This window comes from Diceros bicornis, chromosome 4 (assembly GCF_020826845.1).
Source record: "Diceros bicornis minor isolate mBicDic1 chromosome 4, mDicBic1.mat.cur, whole genome shotgun sequence".
Taxonomy (NCBI): domain Eukaryota; kingdom Metazoa; phylum Chordata; class Mammalia; order Perissodactyla; family Rhinocerotidae; genus Diceros; species Diceros bicornis.
Window position 1 is genome coordinate 68,626,899 of NC_080743.1, and position 16,091 is coordinate 68,642,989.

Genomic DNA, 16,091 nt, shown 5'->3' on the forward strand with positions numbered 1-16,091 from the left:
TCTCCTGGAAGGGAAGGTGGGAAGGAAAGCCTGGCTGAATGCGAATGTTCAGGATGAGGCAGAGGAGAGGATTATGGGGGGAAAGAGAAGAAGATTATAAGCTGCTTAAGGAAGTGCAGGAACAAGGTCTCACTCAGCTTCGTATTTTCAACAGTGCCTACCACCAGGCCACATGAAGGAGCACTAAGGAATGAACAGGTTCCCACATCTCGGGTAAAATGACCGGAAAAAAGCAGAACAGAGCTTCCTTGCTGCTTCCTTGGTCTTGACAGTAGAAGAGAAGTGAACGGATCAATGCCACAAAATTAAACCGAGCACACGAATCAGCTCATTCCAAATCCCCGCCCCCACCCAAGGAAGCCCCCGTATCAGCAGGGGAGAGGAGCTGGAACACAGACCACATCTCCTTCTAGAAGAATCCAATTCCCCACCAGACATATCAGCATTAAACAAAAACGCATTTTGGGGTGATTTTAAGTTTCTTCTTTATTAAAAAAAAAGCATTTTTCTGGGTTTTTAAAACTTCTCCAATACATAAATTTTTTTCCCGCCCCTTAGCACTTCTTTCTTGCCTCCTTCACTCCTGCTCCTGTGCCATCTGCCTGCAAGACCCAGATGATGAAAACTCAGTGGTCGAGATCTGGGAGCTGGAGGGGTTGAAGGTTTGAAGGAAGGTGGTTACTGGTCAAAAGGAGAAGTTCATTTGCACAAAAATATAAACTGTGGAGGATGAGACCAGCACATACACATATGGATTGATCTACAATCCACATAAAAAAAAAATAGACCCAAATTGTCATTTTACATTTGCAATATTATACAAAATAATATATATATTTTTAAACAATACATACCCATCTACACACAAAAACACCCACACACTCACACACACACACAAGGTGCCAGTAACCCCTCTGCACTTCTGCTTGAGGGGACAGGGGTGTCAGTAGGCAAAGATGACATGGTAGGTGACCTGGTGGCCATTGTCCCAGGCATAGAGCAGGCGGTCCTTGGGGTTGTAGTCTATCTGGGTGGTGTAGGAATACTCGTTTTCAAACAGCAGCCTGGGGACGATCTGTGTGTTGGTGTGGGTGTCGAAGGCGTAGGAGATGTTGGCGTTGCGCTGGTTGTAGCTGTCCACGGCGTACAGCACGCCGCAGATGACGAAGCAGTTGCCGTAGAAGTTCCGCCGGAGCCCCGTGCGCCACGTGGTCTCCTTCTGCGTGCTCAGGTCAACGGCGTTGAGCTTGCTCAGTACGATGACCTCCGGGCTAAAGCCCTCGTCATCCAGGGCCGGGTAGATGAGCCACAGGCCGTTCTCATCCACAGCAAAGTCCACGTCCGAGTGGCCCTGCCACCGCCAGGGCGTGGCCTCCTCGTAGGCCACGTCATGGAGCATGGCCCAGGCTGCCACATAGCGCTGCTTCAGGTCATACTTGATGATGTTGCGGGTGAAGGCCCGGTTGTAGTAGAAGGCGCCATTGTACACCACGTGGCCCGTGCCGATCCAGCTGTAGGGGAGCTTGTAAGAATTGCTCCAGCGACCTGCGGGCCATGAGAAGGCAGGAGGCTTCAGGGCAACGGCGCAGAGACGACCTGCCCGCCAGGACTGGGGCAGCCTCATGTGATGGGACGAGCAATCAGCCAGGGGTCTGCAGGCCCGGGCTTGTGTCTTGGCTCTGCCACTATCTAGTTTTGTATAGCAAACCGCTTAACCTCTCGGACCTCAGCACCCTCATCTGCCACATAGAAATCACGATTCCCATCCACCTCACTGAGCTGTTTCAAGGATCCAGGGCGCTAACCTACGTGAGTGTGGTTTATAAACTGTTAAGGGCTGTGGGAAAGGGAGGATGTTTCACCACTGTCTTCTGGACCGGACTCCAGATTGTCCCATGTCCCAGGGCCTGGGAAGGAGGGGCAGAGCTGAGAGATGAGCGAGCAGAGGATGTGAGGGAGGGTGGAAGGGGGGCGTTTCGCTACGAGGGTTGGTCCTTTCACCATCAGAAGAAGGTGTCGCCCTTCTTGCCCACTGTCACCACCTGAAGAGATCTGGACATGATTGCAACAGAGGACAGAGGGGAAGGAGGAAACCCCCTGAGTGGACCCATCACACATACCTTGTTTGAAGTTATCCAGGTTCCGGAACTCTACCAGGGTGTTGCCGTAGTAATAATTGGTTACATAAATCCGCTCATCCTTGGCTAGGGGGTCCTTCATCCAGGCCCCTTCATTCCGCCCATATGTGTTCTGGGTGGTCGGCCCCGTGATTGTGGAGAGGGTGTCCTTGCACCTTCCTGATGGACAAGAGGTGGATGGAGGGGTAGGGATGACTGAAGAATGCCCCAGCCCTGAAACCTTTGCTGGCTCCCCCACTGGAGTCTGAACTCCCCAGCAGGCCCCAACAGCTTGTATAACCTGACCCCAGCTGTTTTCTCAGCATCATCTCCCGTTAGTCCCCTCACCCATCCTATACTCTACTCCTGTGGAACCAGCCACTGTTGCCATCCTGGGCCATTTTCAAGCCACCATGCTTTGCTCCTGCTGTCCTCTGACTTCTCAATCCTAAAAACTCCTCCCTCAAGGATCTAAGCTCCAACGTCCTTTTCTGACACCACGTCCTCCTCTGAAAAACAATTCTATCCTTCTATGGGATTCCATCCTGCTCCCATAGGACTGTGAATGTGCCTCTCTTACAGGATGTGCCATCTTACATCTCAGCGATGCTTCTGCATCCCTCTCCTCCCTCCAAGCCCACCCCCACCCACAACATAAGCCCGGAGGGAGCGGGGTCTGTGGCTTTCCTCTTTGTGTCCTCAGTCTCAGAACACACAGTATGCGGCATGTCGTAGGCACTGAACAGATGTTCTGAAACTTGGATGAATACACGGCAGCACGAGGTGAGGAATCTGCCGGCTGTGACCAGGAACATGGAGCTCCACCAGATGCTGAGCTGCCCCGAGGCGCTCGGCCCAGGCCACCAGCAGAGGCTAGACCGGACTGAGCAGTGGATGTTCATGCCCCTGAGGCCCACCTGCCAGGTCCTAGAGAGCTGACCTCAAGCCTATGCCCCTGTCACTACTGTGGGCAGGATGCCAGGGCCCCCTTCTGGGGAGTTGGAGAGGCAGGGGACCAAGTTCCCACATAAGGAGCTTACTCTGGTTTATAGGGCCTTCTTCAAAGGTCAAGTATGCCTTAATGGGACAGAAACTCAGCAATGTCCTCCTGAGTGGCTCTTTGCAGTGACCTGGTGCCTAGGAGAGGCCCTAAAGAGCCACTAGAACCATGCTGGGTTCTAGACCAAGTCGAAAGCCTGCAACACTTACTACGCACTATTATTATTGAACAGGGTCGTGAATGATACTGAAATCACACGAGACTACTGAGGGCACTACTCTTTCTATCACTGCACTAGTGGGTCAGCGAGGACATGCGAAGAGGGCGATGGAGGGGCGAGGGGGAAGCAGATGAATCCGGCTCTCACACTTGCCCCACTCCTCCTGGGAGCACACCCCCCACTTGCCCCAAGACTGGTGCACAGATAGGCAACAGTGATGAGAATAACTGGTCCCTGACATTCACCTGAGACAAGAGGACAAAGGCCTACAGTTCAGATTTGGGGTTCTCTAAATTCCAGGCCACCCCTATTTCCAAATTGTTCTAATCTGTTCCATCCGTTCTGCTCCCCCATTAGTGGTCTGAGGAAGGAGCCCAAACTGGCAGGACAGGGCAGGCGCTGTGCCCTTGGCCCCAGGCCTGGGGCAGCCAGGCGGCTGGAAGTGGGATGAACATTGTTTCCCAGGCAGGCCCCACAGTTGGGTGCAATTGGCAGGGTTCAGGCAGCTCTGTGTGGGGTTTATTAGGTCCTGGTCTGACAGAGCGGGGAGGGATTCAGTCCCCGTAAGACAAACAACAGAACCTACCAGCCAAAGCCTCATTCCCCCACAAGTGAGCTCATCTGTTCAAGACAATAAATAGAAGGCTCTGGCTGAGCCCAGGGAGTGGAGGTCTGATGGAAAATATCTCATTCCCTGGCGCTGAGCAGGGCCCCGGCTGCCGGTGGAGGAACCATGCTCCCTCTGCATTGAGGTGAGCCCTAGTGTGCCATCCCCAGGGAGGGGTATTTTATGTGCCCCCTTCCCCTGGCAAAGCCCAGCCAGGACACCAACTCCCTGTCCCAGAGGCACCCAGCCCACGCCCCGGAAGCCCACCAATGGCCGTGGTGGGAGGCAAGGAGTTTCTGTCAGGCAGTTGCTATGGCTATGCCACCTCTCTGACCAGGCATGGAAACTACAGATGAGCTCCTGGAAACCAGGACTCATCTGAGTTTTGATGTAGTCGGTCGCTCCGGGCAGCCCCCCAAATCCCTACACTGAGGCTCTGCGATGGCAGGGCCCTAATGTGGGGCTATAGAATGTGCCCTGGGCTTGCAGCCAGAGGCCTGGCCATGTTCTTGGCCCTGCTACTGACTCCAAAGTCTGTGTTGCCTCTAAAATGTCACAGAGCTTTCATTTCTTCAGCAGCAAAGCGAGTATAATATATGCCCTATCCACTTCCCAAGAGTGCTTGAGAATCCGCTCCGATGACGGCGTGGTCGACTGAGTAATGGCCCCAAAGATATCCAGGTCCTAATCCCAGGAACATGTGAATGTGACCTTATATGGTAAACGGCACTTTGCAGATGCGATTACGTCAAGAATCTTGAGATGGGGAGTATCCTGATTATCCAGGTGGGTCCTCACTGCAATCACAAGTACCCTCATCACAGGGAGGCAGAGGGAGATCTGACTAGAGAAGAGGAGGCAACGTGACAATGGAAGCACAGAGAGGAGTGATGCAGCCACAAGCCAAGGAATGCTGGCAGCCATCTGAAGCTAGAAAAGGCAAGAAATGGATTCTCTCTTGGAGCCTCGGGAAGGAACCAGCCCTTCTGACACCTTGATTTTAGGCCTGTAAGACTCATTTTGGACTTCTGGCCTCCAGAACTGTTGGAGAATAAATTTCTGTTGTTTAAGCCACTAGGTTTGTGATAATTTGCTACAAGAGGCATAGGAAACTAATATAGATGGAGTCCGCTTCTGGAGTCAGGCATCCTTATTTCTGTAGGAAGAGGGGAGGCCCAGCTTGCAACCTTGAAGTCCTGATACCCAGGACCTCAGGACGTATTTCCACTCGCCCACAGATAGAGCATATGCTGGCAGCACGAAGGGCAGCCAAGCACAAGCAGGAACGCGGGACAGACTCTTGTGGTTTGAGAGCACGTGAAGACCAGTTTGAGGAAGAAGGTCAGTAAACCATGAGGCCCAGACTCATCATCACCCCTGAGACTCATCATGACCCCTGAGAATCTGGGGTCGTTCAGATGCTCCCACCCTTGGCAGCAAACTCTCAGCCTTGAAGAGAGCACACTGCACGTTGACTCCTCTTCCAGGGCTATGAGAGAAAGATGGCAGACAGTTCAAAGGAGCTGCAGAGAACAGAGAGTGCTGCCGGCAACTCATCTTAGACGTTTCCCCCGGGCACGGTGACGGCTAACATGGACGGAGCACTCTCTATGTATTAACTCATTTAATCATCAGGAGTCCTGGGAGGCAGCTGGCCCTGCTTCAAAGATTCCCAGGGTCTGAAAAGAAGGGGCTCTTCCCCTCGGCATATAAACCTGCTCAAATCTCACCACCTTGAAAAAATAAATCAGCAAACAAGAGGCTCCCCTGCCCTCCTGGGCTCTCAGCTGCGGCGCTCACTTGGCAGGCATCCCCGCAGGGTGGATGGGAGCCCTCACACTCCTCAAACCCTCAGCACGACGGCTGCCTGAAACGCTCGTGCACGCCCGCCAGGGATGCTCTCGGTCCTTTTATTCTAGTCAGGCCTGTTATTGGTCTGAAACTGTGGATCATTTCCGTCACCCACCCAGCCACTTCAGCTTTCACACCATGCTCTCCTGGTGCCCGCCCACCTCCCTGGTCACGCCTTCTCCAGCTCTTTGGCTGGTTTCTCTTTTCTGCCCACCTTTCAAATGTCATCCTTTAGAGCTCCGCTTTGGCCTCTTCTCTTCTCACTCCTCCTGCGCTCACTGGGCAAACTCAGCTCTTACTGATGACTCGAAGCCCAGAGCTTGTTTCTGAGCACTGTACATCCAACTGCCTACTAGACATTTTTCTCCTGTGTGTCCTCCTGGTTTCTCAAACTTAGTGGATTAAAAATGGAATTCATTCGCTTCACAACCTGCTGCTCCTGTACTTCCTGTCCTAGAGAAAGGCGTGGTGCACCACCTATTAACCAAGCCAGGAACCTTGGTCATCCTTGACGTCCCCTTCTCCTCCACCCACACTCCCATTGGTCGTTGCGTTGCAGCCAGTCTGTCTCCCACCTCTTCACCTCTCTGCTCTTCTCTCCACCTCTGTGGCTTAGATTAGACCTCACTGCCTCTTGCCTGGATCACTCCAGTTATGCCGTTGAGGAACCAGGAGGACACACAGGAGAAAAATGTCTAGTAGCCAGTTATGCTCTCTGGCTCATCTCTGCCCCCTTCTAACCTATCCCACCCAGTAGTCCTGAGCTGCTTTTCTGCTTAAACCCTTAACTCACCATCACCAGCCACCGCGTGAAGCCTCAAGTCCCTAACACAGCACATCAGCCCTTCCTGCACTGACACTCTTACTTCCTGCCATCTCCTTCATTCCGAGTTCTCAAATTCAAATGCCTCCAGGGGCCCGGCAGGAACTGAAATAGGTGAAGCAGGCCCAGAGTGAGACATTAGGCAGCAACAGAGACTGTGGTGGGTTGGAAGAGCATCCTGACCTGAAAGCATTCAAATAGAAGACTGTAAAAACATCTTGGGGTAAATTCGGCCCTCAGGTTGCCAGCTTATCTCTTGCCCATACCTAACTGCCTATACTCCCCATGGGTGCCATGCCCAGGGCCGGCTTCATGGGCATGTGATCTGTGCCATCATACAGGGCCCTGGCTCAGAAGGGATTACCACTGGATTAACGCTTTGCTGTTGCCATCTTGAAATTCTTAAGAATTTTACCTTTGAACTTGTGTTCTATAAGTGAAGTCTAATAGGACAATGGAACACGTGCAAGAACACAAGAGAATGCACCCTGTGTGTGTCTGCCTTCCTTGTCCCCTATTTGCATATAGCATTTGCTATGACTAATGAACACAGAATTCCAGGTGGACCCACTGTGTGTGGGAGTTCCGTGAGACTCAAAGTGAATCCAAGGTAAGTGTGTCACCTCTGGGACTGAGTGAGTGGGCCTGACAGCCCCAGAGGCTACACTTTCCATTCAAACCTGAACTTGCTTTGAAGGTAGAAAGAAGACAATAGCGTTTTAAGAAACACGAATAAACAAGTAACCCTATCATCTTCTTTCTTACTTGTGTTACTTCCCTGTATCAGCCAACAACGTATGCTAAAAATGACATAGAAGAGGGAAAGATACAGTGACTCACAGTTCCTTTTCTTTTTAGCCTTTCCTTACTTGGTAAGTCAAAGGTAGGGAGTGTTGGTAAAACGTGCTCATATTAAGAAATGAAACAAAAAAGATGAGTGAGTTTTGTGCCACACTTCCACTGTTCTGCTAGGAACAAAATTCCTACGTATGTAGGAGCTCTGGAACGTGAATTGTGTCATTTTGGTGGATTCCACCTATGAGTTAAATGATCTTCTATTTGCATTTAAAACTGACATTGCAAAATATAAAGAGGAATGGTAAAATTCATGCTAATAATTTAAATTTTTAATATTTCTTTACTTACAATGACACGAAATAGCAAATAAAAAACACCATACCAAAAGAGAGAGACAGACAGACAGACACACACACACCACAGAAGAAAGGAAAAAGCTTTATATTCGCTGCCTTTAATGGCACATTCCCCTGCTTTTTGAACTAGGGGCCCCACATTTTCATGTTGCACTCAGCTCCACAAATGACGCAGTCAGCCCTCAACGTGCTGGTTCACTTCTGGTGCTCTCGGCAGCTCTGGTCCTTCCCACTGCAATGCCACCTTCCTTCTCGGCCCAGCTAACTTTTCCTCATCCTTTAAGATAGCTAGGTCAGCATTTCTTTCCAGAAGAGAGTCCCTCTGACCCCAAAGCACGCTATGCATTCCTTCAGCACAGTGCTCAGCTGCCTGAGTGGCAATTATGTTTATGTGTCTCATATACAAACTGGGGAGCTCTCCAGGGAGGGGCCGCTGCCTCGTCTGTCTATATTCCCAGTGCCTGCAGCACCTACGCATCATCAGTGCTGTCTGTCTTTAACTGAGAAATCTGAATACTGTTCCCCTGCTTAGAAGCCTCTCTACCACTTTTAGAATTAACTCTCGACTTCTCATACCCTTCATCATCAGGCCCCTTTGCTCTCTATGCCAGAAATCCGTCCCTCTCCCCACGTTGCCCAGGATGTGCCAGGATGTGTGGGCTTTCTTCACTGCCCCCTCCCAACCTGGCTCATGCTGTCGGATCTGCCTGGAGGGGTCCTGAGAGCTGGTGAGCTGGTGACCACCTTGGAGATGGAGCTCCATAGTCAGATCTGATGACGGCCCCCTCTGGACCGGGTACATCACCACGCTTCCCACGTGCTTGGCCACTTTAGTCACCTGCCTCTCCCGCCCCCGCACGGTTAGCCCTCTGTGGAAGTGACCACATCTCACTCACTTTCACAGCCAGCAGGGTGCAGTACTGAATGAATTAGGAGTGGACCCTTCATCCTTATAGAGAGGCATAGACCTTACTCCTTATCCATTTACAAGGAACGTCTCCACTTTATATTCTTGTTTCTAGGGCCAGAGACCCTGTGTTATGACTAAAGTTCCCAGTGGTTTGAGGGGGCTGGTTAGGTGACCAGAAAAGTGACTGAGAGCAGAATGCACCTGCGGAGTTGGGGGATGGGTGAGCTCCCTGTCAAGTGACTTAGGGTGGCTGACTGGGACAATTCCTGGTCCTGAGTCTGGGCGCCGTGGAAGCTCTGGCCAGCACTGCCCCTGCCCCTGCCAGCTCCGCCCTCCTCCCGCTGCCTCAGAGCAGCCCGCTGACACGCGGCAGGCAGGCTGGCCCTCTCACACCCACAGGCAGAGTGGCCGGCCAAGCCTCGGGACTGTTAAGGTCGTACGCTTTGTGGGGGAGACATTCTTCACAGATCGTGATCTTTCCTAGATTCAGCTGTGAGACAGGCTTTCTCTGGTATTGCCGTTATTCTGACTGTTCTCTTTGTCTGCCCCTCCTCACTCCCCACCCCCGCCCCAAACCAGCCCCTTCTAAAACACGCATCAGGAATTGTAGTCGTTAAAGTCTGGGACTCTGCAAAGCCTTGGCCACGTGGCACAACCATTTTCCTCCCCTGCAGTAGCCTGAGCGGACCTCCCCAAGCCAGCTGCACACGATGACTGGTCCCTTCCCTTCACCAGCCCTGGCTCCCATCACTTTCCTCTCTCCATCCTGGATCCACACTCTGGCCAAATGCTTGTTTTCACAACCAAAAGTAAATCCTAATTTACCTGTTTTTGAAAATTTTCTGCGAGTTTTACAATTCCCCTGAGGATGATGGTCGACATTTTAGGACATCACAAAATCAGTTTTGAAAACTGTGGCATAGGATGTTCCTTTTAAAAGCAGCCCCCTTTTGAAACCTTGTCTCAAATAGCTCAAAATCAAAATTGCCAGACTCATTAAATAGCAAACAACCTTCCACGGGCAGCAAAGCAGTGGCCTATGTTGGTTTCAGCCAAATGATTTGTATTTAACTGACTAGGACGTGCAGCACATCACGGTCTTACTCAGCCAGGTACAAGCAAGTCAGGGGGTCTGCAGAGAAGGTTCCAGAAAGGAAATCCCATCCACACTAACAGTAGCCCGAGAGAGGCTCTTGACAGCGATAAACGACTAAAAATGATTCCCGAAAACAAACTTGCTAAGTCTCCACATCGCCTGAACAGCCAAACCTTTCCTCTCGCTGCACCACCCTCTCTTTTCACTCCTCGGTATTTGAAGAAAACACAACATCTGTGTCCATGTCCCTGTGTTTTTTCTGTAGTGGACTCAAGAGGCAAGAATCCCAGCTCTTCTGAAAAACCCCACAGGCTAGTCTTTAAGCAGAACCTTACATCCTCTGTGATGATGTCATTCTAGTTGAATAGAATATTGAATAACAAGAGATAATGTATCCCCAGCTCCAGCTCCTACCACCAGGTAAGTGGCTGCCAGGACACAGGGTTTCTCCCATCTGGGTATCAGCATCTCAGTCAGGCTACCGGAGGGGGACAGAGTGCTAAGAACCCCAGAAAGGTGCATGTTGGGAGTTACAGCAGAAAAGCCCACAGGTGGCAACTCCCAGGGGAGGAAGGCGGGGAGAGGCTCTGGGTGCTGGACCCAGGCTGGAGGAGGGTGCGGAGACAGTGGGCAACTCCACTCCTGGCTAGGAAGTTGCCGAGGGAAGAGGCTCCTGGGCAGGCAAACACCATCACTCAGGACGTACAAGGTATGTGGGTCTACCTGTAGCCTGTCTTCACTGTTAGTACTCCAGCCACCTGCGGACAGGCGGTGGGGGCAGATGGCAGATTTCTAAGTTTCCGGAGGAACTGTCCCTCCCACCCAAGGGTGAAGAGTGGAGGTAGGAGGGCCCCGGGGAGCTCACTCCCATGGCAACGGGGGAGATAGAGTGCTGGGCTCAGGGCTGCGGTCCGATGAGCATGGTCAACGCCACCCAGAGCCGGCGTGGAAGTGGGAACCTCTGCTCAGGCCCCAGGGCATTCTGCAGAAATTGAGCAGGACTCGCAGCTTCATAATTGGTTATCCACGCCATGAGGAATTGGCCCTCTACTCTATGGTCAGCCTGCTCCTACCACAGAAGGAAAAGAAAGGAAAAGAAAAACATTCTCTTCTGCTCCCGCCCAACCTCTGTGACCCAAGAACTGCCTTCTTGCTTAGCTTCCTCCAGGCCAAGGTTCATGAGATTTTGCCCTAGGGTCCATTTTGACTCGCTATTTCCCTCTCCCAACTCTGCCATTATTCTGGGATTTTCGCCCAGTAAGAATCCCTTGCTGTATCATGGCCTGATAAACTTACTGCTGAAAACCATAGAATATAATGGGAGAAAGAGTCTTTAGCAAATTTCTAATGTCAACTGAGACCCACAGAAGGGCAGGGGTTTGGCCAAGGTCACACAGCTGTCAGCGGCAGAGACCAGGCTACAGCCAGGTGTTTGGCTCCTGGCAGGTTCTCCTTCCACCACCTTGTCTCTGGCAGTAGCTGGCACCTTTTTCTGAGGAAGGATTGGGAATGAGGCTGCTAAGGGAGCAGAAAACAGGAAGAAGTCCAAGATAGGAATAAGGCAAACCACGTCTTCCGTCAATTCAAGTCTGTTTTTCTACAAGCATTTTGATGAAATTATTATTCCATAGTGTTCTTTTTCAATCACTGTCAGCGGGGCTTAAAGAATGTTTGGTTTAGTTCTTTTTGAGAGACAGCTGTAGCCAGCACCCACTTCCTTCTCTGGTTGTCTTCCACCCACACTGTCATCCTTCTTTGTTCTCAGTCATCTTGTGGCCACGGAGCTCCCTGACACAGAACAGGGCTGCACTCTCCCCACTTCTGGAACATCCCTGCTCCTTTAGACCTAACTGCCAGAAGGCTTCCCTTCTCTGCTTAGAAAAGTCCTGTTCATCCTTCAAAACCCAGCTCAAATAAGACCTCCTCAGAAAAGCTTTCCCTGCCTTCTCAGCAGCCAGGCCAAGTTGGTGCTCCCTCTTCCATTTCTGTTCCTCCATCCTGTTACTGTGTTTATCACACGATGCCACGATGTTTCCAGGCTCTCCAAGGCCGGCTCATGAGACTGTGCCCTGGGGCCCACTGCACTGGTTAGTCCCCTGCTCCCACTCTTCTGTTATTCTGGGATTTCTTCCCCAGCCCCCCGAATCCCTTTGTTATTTCATGGCCTGGTAAACGTACTGCAGAAAACTTAACTTAGTCATCACCAAATACCCAACACCCATCACAAACCCAGAAAGACCTTGACAAAGGTTTATAGAACTGACTAATGAAGGCGAGATCTTGGCTCCATTGATTTCTATGTATTTCAGAAAGGCGGCGGCCGGCCCCGTGGCTTAGCGGTTAAGTGCGCGCGCTCCGCTACTGGCGGCCCGGGTTCGGATCCCGGGCGCTCACCGACACACTGCTTCTCTGGCCATGCTGAGGCCGCATCGCACATACAGCAACTAGAAGGATGTGCAACTATGACATACAACTATCTACTGGGGCTTCGGGGGGGGGTAAAAAAAAAAAGGAGGAGGATTGGCAATAGATGTTAGCTCAGAGCAGGTCTTCCTCAGCAAAAAGAGGAGGATTAGCATGAATGTTAGCTCAGGGCTGATCTTCCTCACAAAAAAAAAAAAAATTTAGCTTAAAAAAGAAAGAAAGAAAGAAAGAAAGAGAGAGAAAGAAAGAAAGGCGGTTCCCACTCTCATCACTGATGCATTGTGAGAACATAAACCCTAGATGTTAAAACAGACCATTGACCAATGGCGTTAACTCCACTCGCCCTTCTTCAGGAAGAAGTCTGACCACCCAGCTCCTCCCTCTCCTTTCAACCTATTTCCAGGCTCAGCCTTTTACCTGAGCTGACCAGCAGAGCAAGGCCAGGTGGGATGAACTCACCTATGACATTCCGGATGTCATCTTCTTCTTCAGGGCTCAGGGTGGGGCTGGCGGGGGCTGTGCCCTGCCCAGCAGTAGCATCTTTCCCCAGCGAGTCCATCCTGACTGTGGTGGGAGGCACTGGGGCCACATGCGTAGCCTCCACAGATACGTCCCCAGGAGCCGCTGACGGAGAAGCTGAGGCCAGAGGTTGTGGGGTGGCTGTGCGGGCCACAGTGGTGGCTGGTATCTGAGTAGAAGGTTCAGGGACTGCCTCCCCTGTGGGATCTGGCAACACTGAGGTGGTCTGGAGTGGTGTTGAAAATTGTTCAACTGAGGCAGAGAGTGTAGGGTCGGGGATGCCGGGAGCTGAGGTCGGGGCCTGTGGCTGTGTTGAGGACAGGGCTGCGGTCTGAGTGCCAGCATCAGTCGTCACAGCAGCACCGTGACGGGTGGCTGCTGGCCTCCGGCTGGCACTAGTTGGCAGGTCGTTGTGTCTCAGAAGCTGATCTTCAATCAGCAAATCCAGTCCGTTGTCACCGCTGAAAAACTCGTCTTCTGGGAAACAAACACAAGGTTCATTTGTGACTTGGGGGAAGGAACAACTGTTCGATGACCAAGGGCATGCGGTATTTGGCAGATTAACAGGAGGGTTTCTTTCCTCAACATGATGCCCTGATTTAGAGATGGAGCCTAGCTGGAGTTTAGAAGAAGAAGGTGAAAAGGAGCACAGATAGAAGGTTTTCCTGTAGGGTCTCTCTGAATAGCCTGCTGCTATCCTCCACCTGGGACTCAGGGACCACCAGGAGGACGCACAGTCATGGGCTTCAAAACCTGGGAGGAAGTCAGTCATCCGTCCATTCATTCAGCAGACACTTATGAGGCATGTACAACAACAGTGAGCAAAACAGAGACCCTTGCCCTCATGGAGCTTCTATCTAGTGGTAGAGACACTAAACAGTAGATAGATGGTACACTTGATGGTGTTATGGAAAAAGAATCAAGTAGAGTGAGGAGGGTCCAGAGACTGGGAGAGAAGGGAAACTTGCAGTAGTGGATAAAGTGGTCAGGATGGGACTCAGTGGGCTTGAAAGAGGCAACAGAGTTAGCCAAGCAGCTATTTGGGGGAAAAGTATTCCAGGAGTAGCAGTGCAAAGGCCCTGAGGCCAGCACATGCCTGCTGAGGCTGAGCAGCAGTGAGTCAGCCAGTGTGGATGGAGCAGAGGGTGTGAGGGGAGAGTAACAGGAGTGAGGTCAGAGACAGCACAGGAACTAGGTCCTGTGGGGCTCGGGCGCTGTTGGACTTCAGTTTCTATTCTGAGTGAAATGGGGGAGTCTGCAGGGTTTTGAGCAGAGAAGGAATATGAGGAGGCAAACATTTCTTAGAAAGGACACAAAGAGGTCTAACCACAAAAAGAATAATTGGTAAATTGGATTTTATCTGCTTGTCAAAAATACCATTAAGGAACTGAGAATACAAGCCATGGGCTGGGAGAAAATATTTGCAATACATGACTGACAAAGGACTTGTTCTAGAATACGTGAAAAAAAAACCTCCCACAAATCAGTAATAAAAAAAGACAACAGGGGGCCAGCACTATGGCATAGTAGTTAAGTTCCGTGTGCTCTGCTTTGGTGGCCCGGGGTTTGCAGGTTTGGATCCCGGGTGTGGATCTACATCACTCAATAGCGACACACATACAAAATAGAGGAAGATTGGCACAGATGTTAGCTCAGGGCTAATCTTCCTCAGCAAAAAAGACAACCAAGAGCTAAAAGTGGGCAAAATGATTATGCCATCAGATGGGTGATCATAAACTGTAAGGAGGCAGAGTCAGAGCAGGGGGAGGAGAGGGGGGCTTCTGGGGGGGCTGGGCAGGGAAAAGAAGGACAAAAGGGGAGGCGGCAGGGGGAAGGAGGAACACAGGAAAAGGAAGTGTTAAGGAAACAAGATACAGATGAGGGGAAAGGGAACATCTATTTTCTGTGCAAAACTAAGAAGGATGGAGCTAAACGGGAGGTGCTGGAGGCTCCGTCGGGAAGCCCAGGGACTCTGGAGGGAGGCACAGATGGGAGAAGCCCACTATGCGGCTCCAAGCGAGTCACTCCCCCTCCAAGCCTCAGTGTCCTCATCTGCAAATGGGGAGGACCAGACTGGAGGACACTGAGTCCCTTCCAGCTCAGCCACGCTCTGCCACGTGGTCTTCGGCAAGTCCAGAGAAGTCAAGGGACTTGTCCAAGGCCACTCAGCAAGCGGTGAGGAAATGCGGCAAGAACTGGATGATTTGTAACTACGGGGAATTCTCAGGTGACCGCTGGCTCCACGGGGCCATGCTCACAGGAAGTGCATCTCCACAGGGTCCAAATGGGGACTCCCTCCCGGCCCTGCCCCTGGAGTGGCCCTGCAGACCCCAACGCACGCTGCTCCCCGATGTCGTTCTCCTCCTCAGGGTCCTTGGCTTTGTAGTAGGTGATGCCCCGAATGACCGTGGGCTTGGAGGCCGGCCGGCCCCTCAGGTGGATCTGCCTCTGCAGGGGCCGCCGTGGCTTCACCACCTCGGGCGGAGCCAGGGGCCGTGTGTGCAGGAGCTCGATGGAGTTGATCTGCTGGGACACGGTCTCTTCCTGCAGAAACCGCTCCTCATACTGCTCCTCAGTGGGGACAAAAAGGAAGGTTAGTCACTGGTCCGAGAGGCAGGGGTCAGGTGGGGGCAGTGCTGGAGCCCAGGCCATACTAATAACAGCACTAATCCTAAAAGCCCTTCCTAGGAGCCAGGCACTGGTCTACGGGCTTCACATACTCTTCTCATCAGTCCTATGAGGTCGGAGCTATCTTTATCATGTCATCTACAGATTAGGAAACTGAGGCACAGAGAGGTTATGTAAATCGCCCAAGGTGCCACAGCAAGTAAGTGGCAGAGGCAGGATATGAAGCTAGGCAGTCTGGCTCCAGAATCTGTCTCCAGCCTCCACACCATACTTCTCAGCGCAGTTCTCCTCTCAGCTCTGGCCTAGGATGCTGGGTGCCTTAGATCTGGTATCATTGCTTCCAGTGAGATCCATGTGTGGTCAAGGGTGCCCAGGCTGAAACATGAAGCCTGAGGACCGAGATGCACACTCAGGATGAAGCATGATTGCCTCTACGTCCGCTATCAGAGCCGACTGCCCCAAACCAACCCTAAGGCATGCAGAATAAAGCGCCAAGTCCTTGGCCTGGCACTTAAAACTCTCTTAAAAACTGACCTTGCCCCAGCTCAGCATGCTTCTCTCTTGTTTTGTCCCCAGCCCCCAAGCCCTCGGTACTCCAGGCACTTGACTGACTCCTGAACCTCTTGGCTCTCCTGAGGTGCTGGGTCTTTGCTCAGACTGTCTTCTCTGCCTGGAAGGCCGTTCTCTTCCTGTCATAGAGTTACTGATGATAATCTACCCATTTCTCAAGGCCTGGCTAAAA

At 51.7% G+C, this 16,091-nt stretch overlaps 1 protein-coding gene across 4 annotated transcripts in view; it reads right to left on the reverse strand.

Moving 5' to 3' along the window:
• Positions 1–467: 467 nt before the first annotated feature.
• OLFML2B (olfactomedin like 2B) overlaps positions 468–16,091 on the reverse strand; it is a 37,276-nt gene continuing 21,652 nt past the window's right edge. The window contains exons 5-8 of one of the 4 annotated variants that reach the window (XM_058539691.1): positions 15,061–15,286; positions 12,662–13,198; positions 2,121–2,297; positions 468–1,545 (exon numbers count right to left, since the gene is read on the reverse strand). In XM_058539691.1, coding sequence (XP_058395674.1) covers positions 944–1,545; positions 2,121–2,297; positions 12,662–13,198; positions 15,061–15,286 — 1,542 coding nt within the window. In that variant the 3' untranslated portion in view covers positions 468–943. Of the gene's footprint in view, positions 1,546–2,120; positions 2,298–12,661; positions 13,199–15,060; positions 15,293–16,091 lie in introns of all 4 variants that reach the window. The other 3 variants (XM_058539689.1, XM_058539690.1, XM_058539688.1) reach the window with 3 other exon arrangements.